This window comes from Scomber japonicus, chromosome 3 (genome assembly GCF_027409825.1).
Source record: "Scomber japonicus isolate fScoJap1 chromosome 3, fScoJap1.pri, whole genome shotgun sequence".
Lineage (NCBI taxonomy): Eukaryota > Metazoa > Chordata > Actinopteri > Scombriformes > Scombridae > Scomber > Scomber japonicus.
In genome coordinates, this window is record NC_070580.1 from 25935599 (window position 1) to 25959810 (window position 24212).

At 37.3% G+C, this 24212-nt stretch overlaps 2 protein-coding genes across 2 annotated transcripts; one reads left to right on the forward strand and one right to left on the reverse strand.

The window, feature by feature from the left end:
• Positions 1-1822: 1822 nt before the first annotated feature.
• On the reverse strand, positions 1823-21669 carry rtf2 (replication termination factor 2). The gene is made up of 9 exons (XM_053316111.1): positions 21525-21669; positions 20454-20548; positions 20202-20295; positions 19375-19514; positions 18831-18909; positions 8003-8113; positions 7577-7631; positions 3405-3479; positions 1823-2959 (listed from the first exon to the last, which is right to left on the reverse strand). The coding sequence occupies exons 1-9, from the start codon at positions 21591-21593 to the stop codon at positions 2763-2765; spliced, it is 915 nt and encodes a 304-aa protein (XP_053172086.1). The 5' UTR covers positions 21594-21669; the 3' UTR covers positions 1823-2762.
• Positions 11174-16738, forward strand: gcnt7 (glucosaminyl (N-acetyl) transferase family member 7). The gene is made up of 5 exons (XM_053316110.1): positions 11174-11626; positions 13194-13449; positions 13771-14512; positions 15367-15462; positions 15934-16738. Exons 2-5 carry the CDS (start codon positions 13243-13245, stop codon positions 16176-16178), a joined length of 1290 nt encoding a protein of 429 aa, XP_053172085.1. The 5' UTR covers positions 11174-11626; positions 13194-13242; the 3' UTR covers positions 16179-16738.
• Positions 21670-24212: the final 2543 nt, after the last annotated feature.

Sequence of the window (24212 nt, forward strand, 5' to 3'; positions counted from 1 at the left end):
TAACTGAAACAACAGTCAACACTCAAACTGCAATTGATAGAAATAATAAGCTACTTTTAATTACAGCTGCCAAACACATAGTATAAGCATACATAAATTGTATAGATCAGCTGTATGAACGTTTTTGCGCTGCTTAAAAAAGGTATCGAAAAGTAAGACTATAAAGGCCTATGATTTCCAGTTTAATTTGAATTCCAGACAATTCTCCTGTATAGTCTTAAAACATGAATGAAAAATGAACATGACTGTCATAAAATCGTATAACAATTTATTACAAATATGTCTTTGGTTAGTCGGTCAGTTTTAAGACTACATCCAATCAAATTCAGTAGTTTTTCTATTGTTTGAGCCCACCATAATGCTGACTGTGGTATAATATCACTTTAAAAACTTCCATTCAGATTAGAAAATCTATCTTGGTACTGCCAAAATTATGGGGCACATAAAACTATTACAATGAAGCATAAAAAGGTTACTGGGATATAAAAAAACAAACGACAAGGCTGCTAGAAAATGATTCAGTCTTATACTGCGCAAAGGCAAAGTAGTAAATAGTTTCGATCACGACTTAACAAGAGGTCAATTAAAGAAAATATTCATGAGCTTTTGTGGTTCTTATTATTGAAGCATTATTTCTGAAAGGTTGCACTCAGTGATCTAAACGTACGCAGGACAAAAATCAACAACACACAACAAAGCATGCTGTAGACTGCAGCTGGATAAGGACAAGAGAATGTCGTGTTTATTTAATTTTTGGGCACAATGATTGGATTATTTATGGTGTAACTTACATTTAATGAGAAGCAGGCGGACTCCCCATTCTACTTCAGACTGCGACCAAGAGTCTTTTAAAATCAGAGGGTAAGATAAGGAAGCATCTGCTGCCACCTTGTGGCTGGATCCTCACATTACAACAGCGCTTCTGCGGTACTCAGTTCTTCTTTGCAAAGATCAATATTTCTTTATATTCTAACTCATACAAACTGTAAAATATACGTATAAGCCTATCTGAGTCAAAGCTGCTCTTTTGACCCATGATTTAAATGTAGGAGTATATGTGTTGCACAGTTTGTGACAGATTGGTGTCTGTTATTATCATGAATGGAGTTATACCATGGGTCAGAGGTTTTCGCAGTGGGGGGAGGGCTTCCCCAGGGACGCTCTGAACAGTTCCAGTGAAAGGAAGTTCAGACATAGAGTAGTTTTGGGAAATTGCACTGTTTTACCACTTTCCCAGAGTCAGAAACATATAAATTCCTCCAGAAAGACCTTTTTAATGCATGTGGTGTAGTCTGAAGTAAGTTAAACAGCAATCTATCTTGGCTCAACTGTTGAGTGGGATATGGGATCAAATAACATAATCGTGATCTCATAGCCATTTGGGAATTGAGCAAATCAACTAAACTGGGGGTGTGGGGTTAGAGTTTTCTTAGCTTTGTCCAAGGTGAGGCTCACAGTCTCAGACTTTGAAAAACCCTGCCTTAGATGCTGCCAGCTGTTTGCACCACATAACAAAATACTCAATGCTAAACGGAACGAAAGACTCACACCTTTACATGTAAACACTTCTATGCTGTGTAATAAGATATTTTAATAGTTTGCTTTTGGTCTGTATTTTCCTTTGAAGACGACAATAGGGAGTTGTTGCTGCTGCCGTCATCACAGGTAATTGTTTGCTCTTTTTGCACATACAGCATTGTATAACCAAGCTTCAGATTACACACAAATCACACATTAAGGGCGATTTGTGGATTATACTTGTAAAATCTCCTACCCAAATACACAGTGAGTAATTAAAAAAAAAATGCTTCATACATTAGGATTGAATATAAATTTATTTTGACATCTGCTCAGTACATGCAAAAAAAAAAAAAAAAAAAAAAAAAAACTGTATGTCCAACCTCAAAAAAGAACACACCTATAACCTTCTTTTAAAAAAAACCCCAAAAAAAACAACTGACTGTCCAAAGAAAAGTGTAGAAATTTTAAGTTCAGTTTCGCTATCACATACTGGAAGCTAACATAAAAAAATTTAAAAAAAAACATCCAAGGTCCTCCAAAATGTCCATTAGACTTATAAAGACAGTTGGAAGCATGTTTGGGAAGAAAATGCAGGTTGTGATGCTCAAGGATAAGGGAGAGCTAAAAGTATATCTCCTATCATCACATATTAGACTGGAGGCTTGGAAGGGGAAAAAATCATTATCTATATTATGTATTCTTTAACCGACAGTAGTTACTGACACCAACTGTATCCCAGAAGGAACTGTTTAACAGATTTTTTTCCCATTAAATGAAAGAAATTAAGCTTATCTGACATTACCTTTGTGACAGTCTCAACCAGATAGATTAAAAAAGCTGCGCTCTGTCCACTAGGAGTCAGCAGAGTGACACTGACGGTCAAAAGAAAATAACACCCCAAGCATCAATTCTCAAAGCACCCATGAGTGAGAAGACAGACATGCTGTGGAGAATACATCGGGGAGGAATTAGGTTACAAAACAAAGAGTCTGAACAGCTTGGGGAGCAATTAATAAAATGTCCACAACATGTAAACACTGAGCTACTGGGGACTGAGGAGACAAGTTGGGAATGAGTCCGCACATTGGTGACACTGTTATTAGAAGTCAGTTGGGTAATATCTACGTGTGTGTGTGTGTGTGTGTATGTGTGTTGGGTGCTGGTTATGAAGAACAAGATTTATTAGTAAGGACTCTTCTTTAATGGGTCACAATCTAAAAATTGCTGTTAAGTGTTAGTAACTAGAAGTGATACGGGGTATGGGTGACCCAGTTGGATGTCTGATCTTTGGTGCGCTTTGCAGAGCTGTGGGTGGTGAACAGGGATTTAAAGGCCTCTGACTTCTCCGTCATTTCCTGGATGGACCTCTTGGTGGCGGAGCTTGATGAAGACTTGGAGCCTTTAAAGGAGCTGGAGGATCCCGAGGGTCCGGCCAGATCTTGGCAGAAGAATGGAAAACAAAACAGCAAGAGGAAGGAATAAAGAAGAATGAAAAATACGAAAGGGGAGGAACAGAGGCTAAATGAGCACTTGAGCAGTTTGTACAAATATGTAAAAACTATATTCAAAACCAACCAATTTTAAAGACAAATAATAACAATTATTATATATTTACATATTTTGTGTTTTACACCCAATCAAAGCTTATTAACATAACTTGATAACAACTAATCATATGACCGAAAAGAATATCTTCTGGCAAAGTTTCACCCACAAATCATGTGCATTTTAAACAGTTCTCTTTCAGTATGACCGTCATGTTACAGGAGGGGCAGACAGCACTACAGTGATTCTGGCAGTCAAAAACTAATGCCAACTCCAAATTTAGAGATTATGTTGTAACATCAACTGTCTATTTCTAAGGCTAAAGCATGATTAGCTACCTGACTGGCTGCTTTCATCGCCATTTTGTTGCGTGCTGCTCCCTGCTACATCCACTTGTGGAGATTGTGTGTCATCTGCAGGAAGAAAGACAGAGGCAATGTTTTGTTGAAATTCAACAGCATAAATTAGATATGATTGGAAAACTGAGTACACATGATTTTGTATAAATTAATGGAACCTATGAATCGACCACAGCATCAAAAATAAGTCAGGTAGCTTAAAAACAACCAACGGTAAATGGTTGGCTGTTACACAAAAAAAGGGTACAGAAATTGACAACTGACTCAAAAAGACAAATGATGCAGATACCATGACAAAAATACATATTGGCATATCTAAGACTCATTGAGAGAGAAAACAAGGTGCATATAGAGAAAAGATGTCAGGGGACATAAAATAACTATTATATGGTGGTTCTAATATAGAAATAGTAAAATGGTTGATTATAAACTTATTAACTTTATAACCTAAAATAAGCTTTATACAAGCAAGGAGGGGAATGGGTGCACTTCGGCATTGCTGTTTCATTTAAACTTAAATTATGACTTCAGTGACAAAAATAAAGTGTAGGCGTTGCACAGACAACACCCTGTTCACTTATGAGGAGAGAGGATGGCACTGTCATCAAAACTCAACAGGAAACCATAATACTGCTCTCCTAAGACACATTACACTCAGGGTCTCTGATCAACATTCACAGACACATATCCAGACTGTTCCAATATCTCTTCTTTGTTGCTTAACACTCCCTGTTGTGTTTGAAAAGAGTTTATACCAGGATCAAATTGAATTCATTAACGACCACTGGAAAAACAAATGTTTTATCTGCTCAGTGACTTACTTTTCATCCATAACCATAATATATATCTACTTACTTTGATCATTTATATATATTGCTTGTAATGTGATCATATTTACTGATTAAGCTACATTTATTATGAATTTAGCATGCATTCTGTATAAACAACCAATAATTACTACCTGGTCAAATCTGACCCATAAAACAACAGATGTAACTTTTGGGGGAAAGGCATTTTAAAAAATAATATCAAATTTTGTTTTATTGTAATTCATAGATGAAAAATACTACACACAATCTGGGTGCTGAAAGTGGTCATTTCTGAAAGAAATTGACTTTTTTGAATGCCTCTATTTTGGGTAAAACGCCCTTCTTCAGTGTGTGTACTGACAATTTCACAATGAACAGACATAGGTGGAGTTAATTATAGATGTCCACACATGGCACAACAGGTATATCCCAGCAGAGGGAGCCACTAAACAATTTGTAAAAATATAAACAAACAAAAAAAACACACATTATGTTCCCAACACATTAAATCTCATTCAACTCATTCGGGATGAGGGTATCTAGGGAGTGTATCCAGTAAGCCTCCCTCTGAAGAAGGATTGTCTCTGTTGCCACCTCTCCATAGCATATTCACTATCTCAATACCTATATAATTTGGTTCACTCAAGCTGTGGTTATGATTGTTGAAATGCGTCGCCATCAATGAATTATCACCATGATTATGCTTAAACTCACAAATCCTAGTTTTTAAACCTGCGTTGTTTTTCCAACATAATATAAATTGCATGGGCATTTTAACAGGCAAACCACATATTTGGTGTAACATGTAATTCTGCCCCTAACCATGACGTCAACACCAGACTTCAGATGGGGGAAATTCCATTAATCATAGAATAATAGTGTACATAATTATGAAAAAATGTACACTCATCATCTGTGACAGAAAGTGAGTGGGCCTCTTAGGCAAATCTGACTTCTCAAGGAGATCGTGTAAATTGGAAGATCTATTATAAAAAATATCTAGGTGGAGTTTGAAATTATTTAAATATAGAACTTATAAAGCCAAGTTGACACTACAGGACTTTTATGTCGCTTTTCCACTATAGAGTTCTAGCACTATTCGACTCGATTTGGTTTCTTTTGCATTTCCACTAGGGATAGTACCTGGTACCTGGTACTTCTTTAGTACCTGCTCTGCTGAGGTTCCAAGCAAGCCGAGACAATACTAAATGTGACTGCCGGCCACTGATTGGTCAGAGAGTCTTCACTGGAAGAGTTATGAGCCATCCCACACAAGAATCGAACCCAGCATTTTTAAATACCGGCAACAGCGTGGCTTTGTGTGTAACAAAAGCCACATACAGTAGCAAGTACACCACTGTCTCCAAGTCCTCGATTGTTTATGTGTTTGTATCGCGTATAAAACGAAGTCACGGCAGTTTCGCGGAGCTGTGCTATGACGACCCCGCCCCCGTTGAGTAGGTATTTTTTTGTAATAGAAAAAGGTCGTTCCTGGAACCGTACCGAGTTGAGCCGAGCCGAGTAGTTTTAGAACTGTATAGTGGAAAAGTGCCATTAAAGTCTATTTAAAATCCTGTCCAAGGAGAGCAGCTCACATCTCACTATTGTCTAATGAGATTGATAGGGCGCACACTAGGCAATTTATGACGGACAAGTAATTATAGGCCTAGTGGGTGGGGTCGCACATCACAGGATTTTTATAGGACTTGTTTACGTCCTCGAGCTGTTACACCAAGTTGCCATGGCAAAGCGGAGTGCCTCTACCTGGAGTTCTCTACTGATGTTTATTGTTGTAAATTCATTCATTGGCTGTTGTGTTATTGCATGACCCAAAGACTCCTGACAAATTCAAAACAGTTTGATATGATCCTGCAGTCACAGACAACTTCCAGACTGGATCAGGGCAGAAAATAATCCATCTTTGAGCATCTCACACTGCAGGTCTGTTCTAGCCGACGGAATTTGGATTTTTAAAAAGATTTTAAAGTGACTAGAACATGAGTCAGGGTTTTGTCTGAGACTTAAAATCAGAGGCAAAATCATGTAGTGTACACTTGAACTAATTGGACACCAATGCAAAGCCAGCTCAGGCCTAGGTTTGGGTAGTTGGCCTGTTCAAATGATTGTCCAGTAATGTACACACATGCTGGTCTTTTGCGTGTGACTCAAGAGAATCATCAGAATTGCAAATGTGTATAATCCTCAGTAACTCATTGCATGGTAGACTTTTTTAATACTGGTGAATGATAACTGCTAAACTGCATTTCTATCAGTTTCCTTTTTATATACTTAAGTGAGTGTGTAAACACATTGCCACGTTTTTCACCAAAACAGGGACACAAAAGAAGAAGTTTTATGAACTATTTATTTATTGAATTAAAATGTGTTATGTCAGTATAGTTATTGCTACCGGGATATGAGATTTCTTCCTCATAGATTTTAAGCCTTTTTTTTTTTATGTATGGAGATCACAATGGCCCCACCTTTGTCTGCACAGCATATGACAATGTCCTGATTGTTCATCAACTCTGCTATGCTTTTCTCTCTGACTCAAAGAGATTAGAAGGCAATGTTTTTTTTGTCTCCACTGAGCACACTAGTCCATAACATCTCTTTCAACTAGCCAACAAAAACTTTCTATTTATGGATTATTTACCTGTGGTGTAAATGTGCTTTTAGGTTTTTACCTTTGGAAACAGTATTGTGTCTGACTCATGCTGTGAAATGACACAGAGCTCCTCACGGTGTTCAACCACCCAAATGTGAGAAACAATGCATGAAAAAGACTACTTCTATACAGGTGATGTCGATGTCTGTGTATGTGTGTCTACTTTCAGGAGCAAATTTCAGACAAAATACAAGTTACCTGGAGATGGTTTGTCCTACTTAATGCAAAAGATATGTGCTCAATTCAAAACAAGGCCAATCTTACCTCAGCAGTTAAGCTAAGAGAGTGGTTAGGTAGATTAAACTTGTTAGGGTTAGTTTCCAGTAAATATGTCAGTGTACGTGATTTGTGCACTGTCACATACACCACTGTGACATACGACACAAGCCGCAACCTCAATACTTCTATTTAACTAGGGTAACAGGAAATGTGTATGTTTGTGTGCACGTAATTCTACAATTTCATCTTAGTTAAAAGGCAAGGCAAGGCATGAAAGGCCCAGCTACTCCACTACAATGCATTCACTGCATTAGCCAAATGAAGAAACAAAGGTTTTGGCATTTTGTTAGCTGCTTGGTTTTGGTTATGAAAATGTAATATGGAAATTTTAAGTAAAAGCTCATTTGTCATCATTAGATTTACAAAACCTTATCCAGGGACACAAACACACAAACCTTTTGATTCCAATGGTGGGGACACAGTTTCAGCAACTTTGCTCTTCTTTGATTTCTAAAAAAGAAGGTGGAAATGTGTTGATTATAAAATAAACACAAACAAAATCCCTGACGTGACCTTAAACTATTCTAAGACAACAATTTGAATGTAAGTATCAGTTTACAAAAGAAAAAAAGGTATATATTTTTTGTGGATTGAAATATTATTATAAAGCTAACAGATAACAGGTTTTAAAGTCCAGATGAAACAGCATTTTGAGAGAGTCTAACTAAATAGATGCAACATTTATTGAAGAATAGGTGCTACAATATGACCAGGGATTAAAACACATTGACTTTAAAAACCAACCAAAATCTTTTAACTTCCAAACGTAACTCCAGACAACCTCAGTCTTATATTAACTTGAATCTCAACTTAAAACTCACCTTAGATTTGGCTTTGGCCTGCTTCTCTTTCATCTTCTCCCTCAGCTTCTCCACCTCCTCCTTTGTGCCATTGAGCACAACAACGTCCTCATCATGAAACGGGTCCCCACACTAAAGCACACACAACAATTGTGGGAAAAAAGATCAGATTGCATGTACATCTTTAAAACTTGAAGGGTAAGAGACAAAGGACAACTAAACTCTCTTGTTTAGACTCAGTGTGGGGAAGTAATTCAATATCATTATCAACAATCAGGGAACATGCTGTGATAATATGATATGATGATTATATATTTTGAATTCTGTTGTCAAAATGAAAGAATGTGAGCAAATTCTAATTAAAATATTGACAAAAATGAACATTGAAGATTGCGTTATACACATACAAAGAGTTTCCATTGTGATAACTTAAAGCAAACAGTGTACTGAACATCAGTTTGATGATTTCACTATTATTATTACTGTTACTATTATTTTCTAATAATTAAGTGAAACACATCAGAGCACATTGATAGCATAGTCTTGTTGCTGTCTGGTGCATAGTGTGAGATACTAAATCACATGTTATATTGTTATGGAAATCAACTGTAGCCTCCCATGTAATAAAACTGAACTGTTCCCCTTTGGGAGAATGTTTTAGTTATTTTTAGTTAGTTCGTTTTTTTCTTACTGCTTCCCGAAGCTACTTATTTATAGTACATGCCTGAGAAGTCCATTTTATGTGTCCAGAGGATTTACCCTTTTTGTAATTCCACTGTCCATTGGCTTGGCGCATACACTTCACAAATACATGTGGAGTTGTTACTTAGTAAGCTAAAAGAACAATAGGCATCATCCAGGCACATCTACTACTCAACATTTAGATGAGTAAGCCTCTTTAAAACCATACAATCTAAAAACATGACGTATGTCTAGGTTAAAAGTCCCAGTCTATGCTTTAGTTAGGTTCAGGTGTATGACGGGGAGAGGGTACTCCTACTTTGACTTGTAAAGCAATAGTTTGTTTACTCAGCTTGATGGAAATCTTTAAATTGTTTTTGAACTATCAGTGGCAGGCAGGGACAGATAGGCTGAAATAGTCAAATAAATCAAGCTATTTCCATATACGACTGCATACTTTTTTTTTCTCCAAGTAGTAAAAAACAAATGCTTACACATAAACTGTGCTGCACAGTGATGTCTTCTTAAGTATAGACGATTACATTAAAATACAAACATCCAAATCACTTCCACCCTTTAATTGCATGCAGAAAACTGAACTCAAAACACAATGAAACAGGATAATGGAAACAAAGAAAATTATCCATTCTCCTGACCAAAAATAATTTATGGTAAATGGTAAATGGACTGTACTTATATAGCGCCTTTCTAGTCTGTGCGACCACTCAAAGCGCTTTACATTACAAGTCATTCACCCTTTCACACACATTCATACACTGATGGCAGGGGCTACCACGCAGGGTGCCAACCTGCTCATCAGAGGGATCTAACCATTCATTCACATTCACACACCGTTGGCACAGCAACGGGAGCAATTTGGGGTTAAGTGTCTTGCCCAAGGACACATCGACATGTGGACTGGAGGAGCCGGGAATCGCAATATATATTTTATTGGTATGCAGATGATTGTGAAGTGTGGTGTGTTTTGCAACTATGGTCTTTTGAACCCAGATAGACAAACAGCAAGAAAGCATGACTATGATAAGCTGAAACTATTTCCGTATAGCTCCTCAGATAGTGTACGAGCAATGAATGAATACTATAGGCCTTTTTTTGTGTTTCGATTGGTATCCATGGATCCATTATATCATGGATTTCCCCCAGTACCCCCTTAAAGCGATGGTTTGGCGTATTTTCGACCTAGCGTCATATGCACCATGACATCTATCTAAACACCGCCTCAGCCCTTATTTGGTCGCAAATTAGTAGAGTTAGAGCTATCAGCCGAATGTGAAGATGAGGTACTGATTTCGAAGGTACTCTGTGCGGGATCTCGCGCAACCACACTTTCCAATGCATCAATTTATGAGTAAAGACCCTGTTTGTACTACTGTAGAAGTTTGATAACAATCCAGGCATCATTAATGGGGTAATTTACGAGATACACTGTTGGTTCCATTAGCGCCTGTACTAAGCCATTCGGCTAATGGCTCTAACTCTACTAATTTGTGACCAAATGAAAAAAAGGGCTGAGGCGGTGTTTAGATAGACGTAATGGTGCATATGACGCTAGGTCGAAAATACGCCGAACCATCGCTTTAAGGTACTAAATCTAATCCAGTTTTTTGGGCAGGTATATTATTGGATATATGTTATGATCTGCATGAATCTGAATCTGAATGAAAAAAGAATAATAATTTAAAAAAAAACAATAAAAAATAAAAAATCCCCTTACAGATAAAACAGACTATTTGGTAAGCAAACCTCTCTAATTCATTAGTTTTCAGCATTGGCATTCAATTTATTAAGAACAGTTTGTTAATTAGATACATTCCACTTACACAGGTTGATCTATATATTTCTAAATCATAATTTTGTCCATGACTGTAAAAACTACAAAACTAACACATAAGCTACATGCCTCCTTCATAAAAAAAGAAAGCCCAGCCATATACAAAACAGAAATATTAAACCCCTGAGTAACCGGTAGGGGATCTATTGTGTGTCTGTAATGCAGGCTCAGTGGGTGTGGACTCACGGCCATGTGGTCTGTCCAACACAAGAGAGATAAGCTCAGAAGCTGACCAAGCAGCAAACAAACTCTGTGCCTCCTGCTCTGAAGTCAGTCACTCTGCTGTAGCCATTACAACACAGACCAACGCTGTGCTGAGCACCTTATCACCAAGTCAGAGAACAAATCGACGAACTAAACCACTAAACCCGCCAGTTGAAGGGTGAAGAGGACAGAGAGACAACGCTCTGTGGAGAGACACTGTGGATAATTCAATATGTGCACCCTTAATTGGGTAGATGAGCTGGAATTAAACATATCTGAGAGACGAAGAAGAGAGGAACTTCAGGGGAAGATGATTGAGGAACAATAATGGAAAATAAAAGGACTAAAAAAGAAAGATGCAGTGCACCAGTGAGTAGAAAACTGTATGGAGGGGAGAGGATGGAAAGAGAAAGTGTGTGAGGTGTGAGTGTGTTTTCTGTTCCAGGTCTGTATATGGGTGTAACTGTGTGTGGGTGTAACTGCTGGTAACCAGGCAGGGACGAAACTTGTCTCTTGGGGATGTGGGGGGAGCGACTTAATCAGCAATGAATACAACTAGAGAGAGAGAGAGGGAAAAAAAGCACACACATACGCAAAACAGTCTCACTCGCACTGCTTCGAGCTTAGAGAGCACAGCCTCCAGGTCACTCACCGCCAGAAACAACAATAATCCAATCCTGACAAGCAAATTAACTAAAACGTATAACAAAAGCCGACTCCTGGTGCTCCTGCTGCTGTTGTTTCTGGTGATGGCGCCAACAGAAATTACTTGCGTTCTCCGTGGGACTCAGGATGAATTGATATAAGATAATCGGAGTAGCTGTTTAGATTACAATGATCAAGAAAGCAGCTCATGTTTAATGTTTGACTTCTCTACCAGAAGGACAACAGGCTGAACCTACTAAAAGGTAACAAGCAGACTTTGCTCTCTACGTGTACTGTCCTGTGTCTATCTGTGTCTTTTTTTATATGTATTGCATTTACTGTAATATAAGCTTTACATGTTTGATCAGGACTGAAAATATAAATATGCAAGATTGATATAATTCCAAAATCAATGCTAGAAATGTGAGATTATATTAATCTTGAGTTTTTCTCACAAAATAAAAAACAGGAAATATCCAAATACAAAATCCCCCCCCCCCCCCCCCCCCAAGGCAAACCTCCCCTAATTTGCATGTATGGTGGCTTTGCGTGCTATGAATTGGCAAGGGGTTTCTGGGAAGTATCATCTATGAACCGTGGACATTTCCATAGCAGCAGTGCTATGTATATCTCTATCTCTGGTGCTGTTCTCAAGAACAACAGAGCTGTGACTACAAGGGGTCTCAAGTGAAGAGGTGTCATTGACGTGGGATTGAGACAAGTCCTCAGAGATGTCCAAAGCGTCATTGTTGTAAAATATATTTCTTAACCTATGTAAGCTTACTATCACTCAGCTTTAGAAACTGCTGTACAATTCTGTTGAAATGGCCTAAGAAGGCCTTAAGAAAAGTACTAAATTTGGTATTATTGGTATGGAATATTTGTGTATAGCATTGAATTTCAAAAGAACCCAATACAATATTCATCCAAAGTGGTAGGAAAAATAAAAATGGATACCTATATACCTAAAATTACTGAGCAGCAACAAACTGATCCTCTGCATGGTATCATTATTGTTCTCAGATGAATGCCCTTCTCTCACCTACTCTCACATCAGTCTAAAACCTTTTGGGTATCCTTATATCTAAAAAAGTTGTTTACTTAAAGCCATCCGTTGCACCTTGCAAATGTAGCTCCTGAAGAATTGCTGAGTTTTCAGATGATCTGCAAAGGCTTGTTTGTCTGCATAAAGATAGCAAGCTAAGTTAAACCTAATCAAGATATGACCAACATGTGTCCGGCATTTTTACTTGATATCAAATGTCTAAGTAATACATTTGATAAGCAGTGTAACAATGCATTGCTTAATTACCTAGTCATTTCAGCACTAGTTCAATTCGTGTGCCTGGCAGGGAAGAAATATTTATACTGTAACAAAAACTTAATTGACTGGATTTAAAAGGTTTATATAATGACAACTTTGAGTCTGTATCTTGCCTAGGGTCGCTGAGCCATTTCCTCTCACCGGTTTTGTTTGGATTTGCTTTATTTGCATTTTGGTTGGGGGTTGGGGTAAAGGTGAGACAGAGCAGCTCTCTGCAGGTGGAAAATATTACAATGCACGAAATATAATGCTATAGACTTAGTGAATGCTATTATTAAATGTGTTTGACAAAGATGAGCCAGAGACAATAGGTTTCTGGTTGTGCTTGACATCTCAGATAACAGTTATTAATGGACTAAATTTGGTACACTAAACTACATTTCTTGAGCTAAAAGCTGGCTTCATCAATTAGTTCTAACCTACATATTTAACCTTATTTAATATCCCTCATGGGTCCAGGACCCCTTTTTGCAAATTGTTAACCAATCTGGATATCTTTCTTGCAGGAGTTTCATCGGTGGTGGTGCTGTCATAATACAGTGAAGCAAGGCTATTATGCGCAAGCTTGAGGGGGCAAAATGCAGATTCCTGTTGTGCCTGGGGATTAGTGTTATGGTCTTGTCCGTTTTTTACTTAATGACCAGAGCGCCAACAGAGGCCCTAAGAGTCCCCAAGCCAACTTGCAGGTCCTTTTCCACTGAGTGTAAAGCTTTCCTCCCTAACACTGAAGGAGGAAAGGAATGGCACCATCATGACTGCAAGGTATGTTTAACTTTCTATTTTGTATCTACTTATTTATAGGAAAGTATATTATTATAAGATTTATACAGAAAATTCTAGATCAAAATGGGCCTCATATAAATTGACATGGTTACCAGGAAGTATTTCCCATGTGGTATTGCTACCCTTATTTGCTTACTCTAGCTCACTTGCTAGTGGAGCTAATAACAAAACAAACAAATCCATTAGCTGACACTGTTTGATCTGTTGTACCATAGAGATTAAATGTGATTCAACAAACAATGTTTTAAGGGGAACTATTTGTCAATTACAGGTAAAGTGTTATTTTTTTTCTTTCTACAGGTAGAAAACTATATTCTGAATAGTCATGTGGAGTGCTCAAATTTGACCAGAGACCTTCATTTTATCACAAGACCACTAAGCCTCGAGGAGGAGGACTACCCTTTAGCATTCATTGTGACTGTGCACAAGGAGCTGGAGCTTTTTGTGCGCCTATTGCGGGCCATTTACATGCCCCAAAATGTCTACTGCATTCATGTAGATGCTAAGGCTCCGTCGGAGTACCAAGCGGCTGTACGGAAACTCGTCAGCTGCTTTGAAAATACTTTCCTCTCCAGCCGCAGCGAAACTGTAACCTACGCTGGGTTTTCCCGTCTGCAGGCAGATTTGAACTGTATGAAGGATTTAGTAAGGTCTAAGATAGGCTGGAGAAAGGTGGTGAATCTGTGTGGACAGGACTTCCCTGTCAAGACCAACCTGGAACTGGTGCAGTACATGCAAAGCAAAGAGTGGAGGGACAGAAACATGACCCCTGGGATCAAGCAGCCAGTGCATATGAGGTACAGGACACGACTCCAGCACAAGGAGATCACTGGATCTCATGTAACTCAGAAAGGGAAGGGACTACATAAAGGTCCTCCTCCACACAATCTGCAGGTGTATTTTGGAACAGCCTACTACGCTCTCACGAGGGCCTTTGTAGACTTTGTTCTGGAAAGTCCAATAGCCTTCGACCTCTTGGAGTGGTCCAAAGACACATTCAGCCCAGACGAGCACTACTGGGTGACACTCAACCACATCAAAGGTAAACTGCCTAGTACACTGAAAGGTAGTGACTTCTTTTTCAGATCTGTAGGACAAATCATAGTGAATGAATATTAAATATTAACTACCTTGATGTCTAAACGAAAGGAGATCTGAGATACAATGAATGCAACAAGGTCATACAGAACACAGTACACTTGAACTATTACAAAAATTTTACACTGGTTCATTGTTTGTGCTCTTATGGCAGAAAAAAACATCTGTTAAATTCCCTTTTGGGAGGGATGTCAACAGTTTTTTTGTGTGTTGGCAAAAAATGTTGATTAAGCCAGAGATGAAAAAGTCCCTGGTAGCCAAAACAATATTTAAAAATTGATTCTTGGATTGGTGATACAGTGACCTCTACAGCATGTCAGAGGCAATCACACCGGAGCACTGGTATATTATGTAAGTGCCATTTATAAACATGTGAAATGTGTTAGTTTGGTTTTATAAAAAGAACATTATCTCACTCCTATGGTGTAAAAGAAAACTGAAAATTACAGCTTGCCCATTTATTGATCTGTTTAAAACAGAGTACAAAATTGAGAAACTGAGATCATCATAAAAACACTGAAAGAAAGAGAGAGAATCTTCTCATTGTCAACTCTATGGTGTATATACCTAACCTTTACAGACTTGAATTGATTTTGATATTCAAGTTAATCATTTTGTTAAAGTTTAAGCTGTTAAATGTCCATGGGTCTGTTCTGTTGTGTTGTTATGGTTGTCACAGGGCTGTACTTATAGTTGGCAAATTAAAAATGTGATTTAGCATTGCTGGTAGTTAGTAAATCCTATAATCCAATTTGGTCACATAATAATGATTCATCCTGTCTGATTACATGTTTAAAGAAGCTCCAGGCAGCCACATAGATGGAGGTTGGGCAGGAGACATCCGGGCAATCAAGTGGAGGGATCAAGAAGGACGGATACACAATGGTTGCAAAGGTACATTATAGTACAGCATGTACAATAATAGAGGTAATTTCTTGTGGCCAAACCCACTACTACAATACATAGTCTATCTCTGTCCTGTGAAATAAAGATGGTCTACAGTTATGTTTGGCTCTTTGGCTCCAGACAGGCTTACAGGACCAATTACTGACTAAAGAAACTCAGGGTTTACAAAACAAAAGATGATAGGAGGACTGACAAGATTTATCTGATATGGTGTCCTCTCAGGTTTACTCTGTGTTTTTTTTTTCAACCTTCTACAGTGTAAAAACTGAAAAAAACTTATATATAACAAGAAAATAACATCGCATCTTTTTAGCAAAACTCGCTGAAGTGGCACACAAGCCTAACCACATACAGTTCATACACAGTATCATGAAAGTTTAATATTCTGTGGTAAAACAGCACCACGCCTAACATCTAATATACCAGTACATGACCACCATTTTTCCTGTAATTTTCTAGGGCATTATGTACGAGACATTTGTATTTATGGAGTGGAAGACCTGCCATGGATCATCAACAGGAACAGCATGTTTGCCAATAAGTTTGAGAGTAGTACTTTTCCCAAGGCGGTGGACTGTCTAGAGCTGTGGCACAGGAGCAAGGTGCTGAGGCAGGCAACCGTTTCCATAGAGCCATCATGGCTGCTGGCCACACAAAGCAACTTCACTAGCGGCAGCTACTTCAACGTCAGTGCTAGAGCATGAAATCACAGTTGGTATCCTAAGCAAAAGCTGGGATACAGTACATGCAGCACAGATTGTTTGCACTCATTCAGTGGCCAAGAAGAGATTGCAGGGAGGACGCACTGCTCACTTTGAACACACTGTACAGACTCCGCTATATGACTACTGTCAACAGGTATACGTGTCTATTTATGAAAATGTAAGCTGACTGTTGTTTTTGATGATCGAGAAACAATATTTATGCCATTCATTTCAGTTTGAAATGTTACTGCCATTGATGACCAGAGAATATAAGTATCTTTAGAGCAAAGAAAAGCTGTTACCGCATGTTAATAAGTCAAATGACTCCCATAGAGAAAGCATATGCATAAATAAAAATAAAATATCGTGTGACACAACTACACAACACAAAGTATTGAATAAACAATTGAATATTCATTTAATTTAATTTATTATTTAATTGCTTTAATTTGATATTGTTCAGCATGTTGTCTGGTAAAAAAAACACTTGTTCATAAAATTGTTGTCCGTTTTTCTTTTGTAATGGATTAGATAGCAGCAGATGCAATACAATAAAGACAATTTAGAAACAATCTCCTTTCCTTTCTTTGCTGGCATTACATCCTACGTTCACATTGTGTTCAACAGCATGACCATAGAGTTTAGATCTTCTCCCCAGCACATTTGAGGATGCATCATACTCTGTCAAATTTTGATGTGAACAATGAGGCTACATGTGTCCAGGGTATAAGACTGGAAGAATATCTAGTGAGTCAAGGACAACCAGACATGCTTTTTCTCTGCACAGGCTATTTATTTTTCTGACTGCACAAAAAGCTACTCCACAATTGCATAAATAATTAATTAATGCTTTTACTGTAAAGCACTTAGAGGAAAGTGTAAATTCATAGCAAGCTTGGCTTAGGATAGTTTTAACTGTGTTTAGAAGCAAGTCTGCATCAATTTGGGATATTTTCCCTGTATTGTTATTGGTAGATCAAGTTTACAGAAGTGACTTTCTTAGGCAAGAAGCAGATTGAGTAAATGTCATATGCAGATTACTTATAGCACCTTGGTGAAAGAAATAAGGGGCCGGATGTCCTAGCAGGTCCACGTGTCAAGGTGCAGATAGAGGAAACATGAAACAGGATGTGCCAAAAATTGCCTGAGTCTACATGACGCCAGTCACTGTTAGATCATATCAGAAGGAGTTACAGACAGCCTAAATGTAACAGCTATGAACTCAAGAAATTGTGTGTAGAAATTGTGCTAAGCTAAAGTTTTCACAAAAGAAGCATTGTAACTATTTCTTTGGTTTAAGGCCCTATTTCCGGCAAAGTAAAACAACTGATCTGTGCCAAAATGCTTCCACTTATATTGAAACAAGAGTGACTATATATCATCTACTATATACAACCTCAAAATAGCCTGTGCATGAGAAACCATAGCTTTAACATTACTAAAATTAACAGGTCAGGACCCAAAATGGGTTGTAAGCCTGCATCACTGAGATTCCCATGTGAATCTCAGTGGTTCACATCAGGACAGTAATACCAAAAATGCCTAGAGACACTTGATGAAAACTAGTCAAACATGTGTTATGTTCTCAGCTTAACTGGGGATGTGCACAGTTTCCACTTTGGACCATGATGACTGAAATAGTGCCAAAAAATTAACGACCTATTTCTACTAACATAAAATGAGCACTATTTGTTTTTACACGGCTGAATATTTATGCAGACTACAGTGCTACTGTGGCCCCTAATGGCCCTAGCCCCTGCTGTTTTGCCCTTTTTTAGCACGTGCCTATTGCTAGAACTATTTTAGTTGCCACTGTAGTACTTAAGAGTTATTATTGTGAGTAAATCTGCCAAACCCCGTTCAACAACTTATGAAGTAAATCTTTGAAAACCTCAGGCTATATGTTTTAGGGGAAGTTATGTGAATTGTTTTCAGCATTTTGTTTTACAGTGCCACCATCTAACCTAATTTGCTTTGTAACTGTCATTCTGGTTAGATATAAAAACTAAAAACACAAACTATTCATTCATCTAGTTTCTATTCTAAACCCGTGTGATATTTTAAATTTCCTCCACACATTTGTATAGACTCTAAACGACAGACAAACCACCCACAAATCACTGCAGAGCAAACAGGAAGATTCTTATGCTAATAGTCTGCCACAGACTGTGTCCTCGAGCATAATGGTTACTGATTTGCATGGTTCTCTCAATTCCTGACTATAATTTTGAGTACTAGCCATCTTTTAAAATACCTTAATAGTGTAAAGTTATGTTTTTATTTCAAGTCACGTTTTTTATAGTTAACTTTTTATTCATGTAGCTGCCATACTGTTCAAGTTCAAAGGAGCTTTGAAACATCACCATTCAGAGTTTTAACTCACATTCTTATCCATCTCAGCAACAGACTGGAACAAAGCCAATGCCTCTCTGCTAGTCTGTTATCTGCTTTGATATCAAGACTGTATATTTACACAGCATTAGCAATGAGAGATCTCTGTATGTAAATCAAACAAGAAGAATTATTGCCAAACACTGGGAGGTCAGTGATGCAGAGCAGGAAGATAAAATAAAAAAAGATTCATGTGTGGAAAATAACTAGTTCATCAAAGAAACAGATTGAATGGAAAAGAAAGAATGAAATAATGCTCACTTTGTGGCAGATTTCTGTCTTAACCTCCTTCATGGCTCGGTCAGAGAAGACACAACCGCAAGTCTGCAGGTAACAGAACCTGAAAATAGAAATATCAGTGAAAATAAAATTCAAAATGTTGTTTTTCTTGAACCTTTTACAGCCTTTTTAGTGTGAACAGCAATACCCTGCGCATAATGGAGGAACCTGTAAAATGACTCACTTTTGAGGAGTTTTCAAACAAATTTAAGTTTAAATCTTTGGATAAAAGTTTCTAACAGATGAGTGCTGTCAAATGCTCTAGCATCATTCTCACTCATGCACAACATTCACTATAATGCAGGCAGAACCACCATGAAGATATAGTCACAGATAGATCAAACACATGCAGATGAGTTTAATTTACTGGCACATTTCGATCAACAGTGAACTTGGCAAAAATCTAATAATTCTGAAAATTAAAGTTACTTTTAGAAAATAAACTGGGTGACCAAAGCTAATATTTAAGACAAATAAAGAATAATTATGATTTTGAGGCTGAGGACTGTCTACTTGTTATTATTACCTGTGTTTGCCATTCATCTCCAACCCAACAACAGGGCAAATGAACATGCCACAGTTGAGGTCTTCATATCTGTCTCCTTTAGTATTTCTTCTCTCTCCCTCCCACTCCGGATTATCAGTCAAGTTGAGCTCCTTTATGTCCTGCAGAGGCAGCAGAGGAATAAACATGCACAAAATTACACCTGAAACCAACATAAATTCAATAATGTCACAAATATATAACCAAACACACTTGCATTTAACCGAGTGTCTTAATGCATAGCTAATTGACTAGTTAGTTGTATTGGCATCTGTTCCTTATAAAGCCATAATGGAGACTGTGCAAATTACATCACATCATTACTGTATTGGACCTCTGGATCCCATCGTACAAGATCCAATGACTGGCTTAAACTCTGAGTGTTGAGAGTTCGGACTGAACTTAGCTGCCTTTGGCTTTTATGCCTCAGACTCAGGATACACTGAAACTAAATATCCTAGTGTCCATGGGTCAGTTTAGGATGCTGGTGACCTAACAGGTCACCACAAAATTATGTGATTGTTTTCAATTATTATGTTATTATATTCTGATTATTGTTGTTGTTACTATATTTATTTATTTTTCCTTTTCTAAATTGTTCTTAAATTGTTTTAATAATATTGTAATTATTACAATACTGTAATTTTTAAATCACTGTTATTACTCAATGACACTGTAAATGAGTTCAAATAAAGCTTGAATGAATGAATGACTTTAGAAATGGGATTATATAATAATATATAACAAAGTAAAGTTAGGAAATGATCTGTAAATTTTAATACGAGTGTGAAACTTCAGTGTTAATATACCTTGATCCCACGGATGTGTGTTACAGCCTCAGCGTTGGGTCTCTCAGCAGTCTTATCCAGAAGGTATTCAATGATGGCATCTTTATTATAGAGCCTGCAACATAACATTGATCTGACTTTTAATACACAGTATATTTCAGTTTTTAACACAGGATTGTAACTATGTTGCACACACTAACTCAGACAACATATTCACACTTTAAAATCATGTAACCCTGGTTATCAGTGAGCAAACAGAAACACATCTCTTACCTTCCGAGGTCACAGGAAACAATGGGGCGTCTGAGTTTCTCCTGGCTCAAGGCACAGTACTTCCATTTTGCAGCCAACTCAGCATTTTTATCAACCTGAATACAATGGCAAGCATACAACAGCATATCACACACTAACATTCAAACACCACATGTTTTAAATACAGTTTGAAAAGAAAGATCAATTTCACAGTGTATCCCACCCATACAGACCACAATGGACCAGGCCTGCTATATACTTTATCAAAATATCTTTGTTTTTTATCAGGACCTGGTCTACTGAGGTCTGGAATGAAATGAAATCTCCTTTTTTGTGTGTTTTCACATGCAAAGTCAAGGTTTCACCCATTTTAAAGAGCATCTAAAGAGCAGTAAGGTTTTTGTCATGTCTAACACTTATTGATAAGTGTTTGTTTGTTAACGCTGTGTGAATGGTGCAATGTAATGTAGCTTAATTTTATACAAAATGTAATACTTTTAATCGTGTTTAAAAGTCTTTTTTATATCTTGCCATCATGTGTCATTTGGCATTTTATATTCTGTCTTGATGCATTTTAAGTCTTATGTAAATCACTTTGACTTGCCTTGTTGTTGAAATGTGCTATACAAATAAATGTACCTTTGCCTAAATGAAACGTGCTACCTAAATCTACGCTGACGTTTTGGCAAGGACAGAAATTTAAAAAAAAATAATTTCAAGAGACGCAGTGTTTCACTACATGAAGATGAAATGACATTACTTAAGCTACCTAAATGTTTGAGACGCATTAAACTATCGTAATTATCTATTTAAAAAGCTAACATTAGCCAACCAAGCTACGACACTAATATAACAACACAGCGTCCAACAACACAGATCCTAGTAGTCACTAGTTACAGCGATCTGCTCATCTATCTTTATAATTATCACTACTATTTAAAAAAAAAACTTGATGGAATGTCATTTGTATTTCCGAGACAGATAATTGTGATGTTATAATGTTAGCCTGCTAGCTAATACCTGACAATTAGCAACCTGACAACTTGTGTCAACGTCGCCATTAATAATAGAGGTGAAACAAGCGTAACGCACCTTCTCCACTTTTTTGGGCCCCTTCACCAACTCGTGCCTTTTAGGAATCGTCCCACCGTCACATCCCATCTTTGAAAGTTGACTTGAGAAGTTTGATTACAACCTCTTAGCTAACTGTGGACAAAGCTACAGGCTACTCACAGGCAGGAAGTTACTCGGTTGTAAACAAACAACGAGACGAGATATGTGAGTATTTTTTGATATCGCCATCTAGTGGCTGAAAGAGTGAAATCCTCTTGGTGTGTTCTGTAGTTTCAGCCACAGTGTGGAGGCATCACTCCAAATATTAGTTGACTAGGTTTTGTTCAGCAGGCAGCCTGTGAGGAACTGTCAAATATAATAGCAGGGGTAGAAGGTTACTTTGGTAATGTAATTACATATTAATAAATACATATTACTACTTACCCTGTTTAAAATGTATTGAGTAATGTAACTATTTCAATTATTTAATCAAAGTAATGTAACTTATTAAGTACAGGTGTTTTTCATGGATTCTGACATGATGTATAAGGGAGATCATTTCTTATAAAGCACGATTTATTTCTCATTTGTATTCATTAGTTCATGCAGATTTTGGAATATAAAATAAAGATATTTTATGAAAACAGTCAAAAGTCTGACATGGGCTTAATTGGTTCTGTGACACCATTTAAGCCCATGTGTGCTCCAAATAAGCCCACATCATTATTTATCAACATAGTATTAAAAACGTTGTTTTCAAAGAATTAAAAACAGCAATATATGAATTCAATAACATTAAATATTTAAAAATTAGGAAAAAAACACTCCTGAGCAAAATCTTAAAGGTCTGACTTCAGATGTAATTCCCCTCGTCAACATTTTCACCAGTAACTGTAATTTAATTACACATTTTTTTCCCAGTAACTGTAACGGATTACAATTCGTAAGTAAGTAATTGAATCACGTAACAATTGTTTACATGTAACTAGTTACTCCCCAACACTGTATAATAAGAACCAAGTAACAATATACCTGTTATTGTGAAATGTTTTCTTTTTTTACAGAAAAATATGGAAAGATGTGGACAACCATTAAGTAATTAATTACTAAGAAGTTTATGAGTTGTACACTAAATTAAGCTTTTGTTATGTTTTTTATGACAAATTATTTGTTAGTCTTGCACACCATTCTCACAGAATGGCACATGCGTAGGTTATGTTTATATAATTGACATACTTATAAATGCAAGATAAGAAAATAGTATCATAAATTGAGAAGGGAACAAAAAAGGAGGAAAAGAGAGTAATGTTGTGGTATTGTAGACAACATCATACCACAGACATAAGCCCTTTTAGATAAACTTGTGGTAAGTATTATTATGGTGTTAGCATTCGCACAAATAAAATAAAAAATGCTACATGCACCAAAAACTACATCTTATTCCATTAGTGTTGTACATGTAAACATGAAAACACTACTGCACATGGATGACTTCACTCTTTTACTGCTCATCCAGCTATTAGACATTTTGCAGTCAGCCATTAAACCCAGAACTAGTAAGTGACATTAGTCTGGCTTTCAGGCCTGTTGTCAGAGTGGTCTAAAGATGAAAGTTTCCTTGGAAGATAGTTCAATGAGTGCTAATGAGATCTGTTTCCTGTGCCTTGCAGGCAGCAGATTAGTTTACTATCGATGGTGCTGTCCAAGAGCGACCATTAGTTTGGGGAATACCTCAGTGGAGACATCTCTGGCGGCATGACTGATAATCTATGTGGAAAAGAAGACTGAATAAAAACACAGCATTGGACTTCATTTTGGCTGAGAAAATAGATTTCCACCTCGCTCGCGACTCACAGGCAGCTATGACTGTGGTTCACAGAATTTTAAGAAATTAACAAATATAAACATTTCTCCATTTTTCCTGTTGGTTTCGATTGGTTCTTCCTGTAATTTATAAATTGTGTTATGTGTCTTATTGAATTTCCCCCCTTTCTCACACAGCGCTAAATGTTTAGTATGGATTTTCATTAGAGGCAATGGAGTGAAAGCTCTGTTAGCAAACTATCTTTGAGAGAGTGAAGCACCCCAGGCTGATAGTGCAAACCAACACCTCAGGAACACACAATGCACAATGGCCACTGGACAAAAGAAGACTAGAACAATTGTCTTTTAGCCATGTCTTGCTTTTTTACTGCTTTCAAAACTGCAGAGCCACATAGAGTTGTTTTCCATAGTTTTGTGGCTTATACTTGATGCACTTAATCATAAATACTTTAATCAAAGATCTCTTATAGAGACATTACTACAGTCTTAGTGGTAAGTGACACTTTGTTTTATTTTGTTATCTTCTTATACATCTTTAAATTCTAAATTAGGTATAAAAACAGTTTTTCAATATAGTTGTATTTGGTGAATATGTAAATATACACAGCTACACTGGTCTACAGTCATCCTATACTGGCATGCAAAAAGTAATCCAAAAATTCCTGTGTTTAAGCCTTTGCGTCACTGGATCTGCATAATGGAAAGCTGGAGTGGTAACCCAGACAATGGCTCACAACTTGTTACTCTAGGGTACTCTTAGTGCTGCTATTACACCCTCCATGTAACAGAAAGACATGTGGTCACAGCTGAATTATCCATTAAAGTACCCTGAAATGACAACAAAAAGAGGATGAGGATAGTGAAAGTTTTGTTATCTTTTTGGGTAGTATTAGAGGTTATTCC

Bases quoted from the DNA above. Each gene is read 5' to 3' on its own strand.
- gcnt7 (XM_053316110.1), top strand. From the start codon at position 13,243: ATGCGCAAGCTTGAGGGGGCAAAATGCAGATTCCTGTTGTGCCTGGGG. The intron at 13,450-13,770 runs GTATGTTTAACT...TTCTTTCTACAG, and splicing joins GGCACCATCATGACTGCAAG to GTAGAAAACTATATTCTGAA. The intron at 14,513-15,366 runs GTAAACTGCCTA...ACATGTTTAAAG, and splicing joins GACACTCAACCACATCAAAG to AAGCTCCAGGCAGCCACATA.
- rtf2 (XM_053316111.1), bottom strand. From the start codon at position 21,593: ATGGGATGTGACGGTGGGACGATTCCTAAAAGGCACGAGTTGGTGAAG. The intron at 20,549-21,524 runs GTGCGTTACGCT...CATTGTATTCAG, and splicing joins GGCCCAAAAAAGTGGAGAAG to GTTGATAAAAATGCTGAGTT. The intron at 8,114-18,830 runs GTGAGCATTATT...TGTGTGCTTTAG, and splicing joins AGACAGAAATCTGCCACAAA to TGTGGGGACCCGTTTCATGA.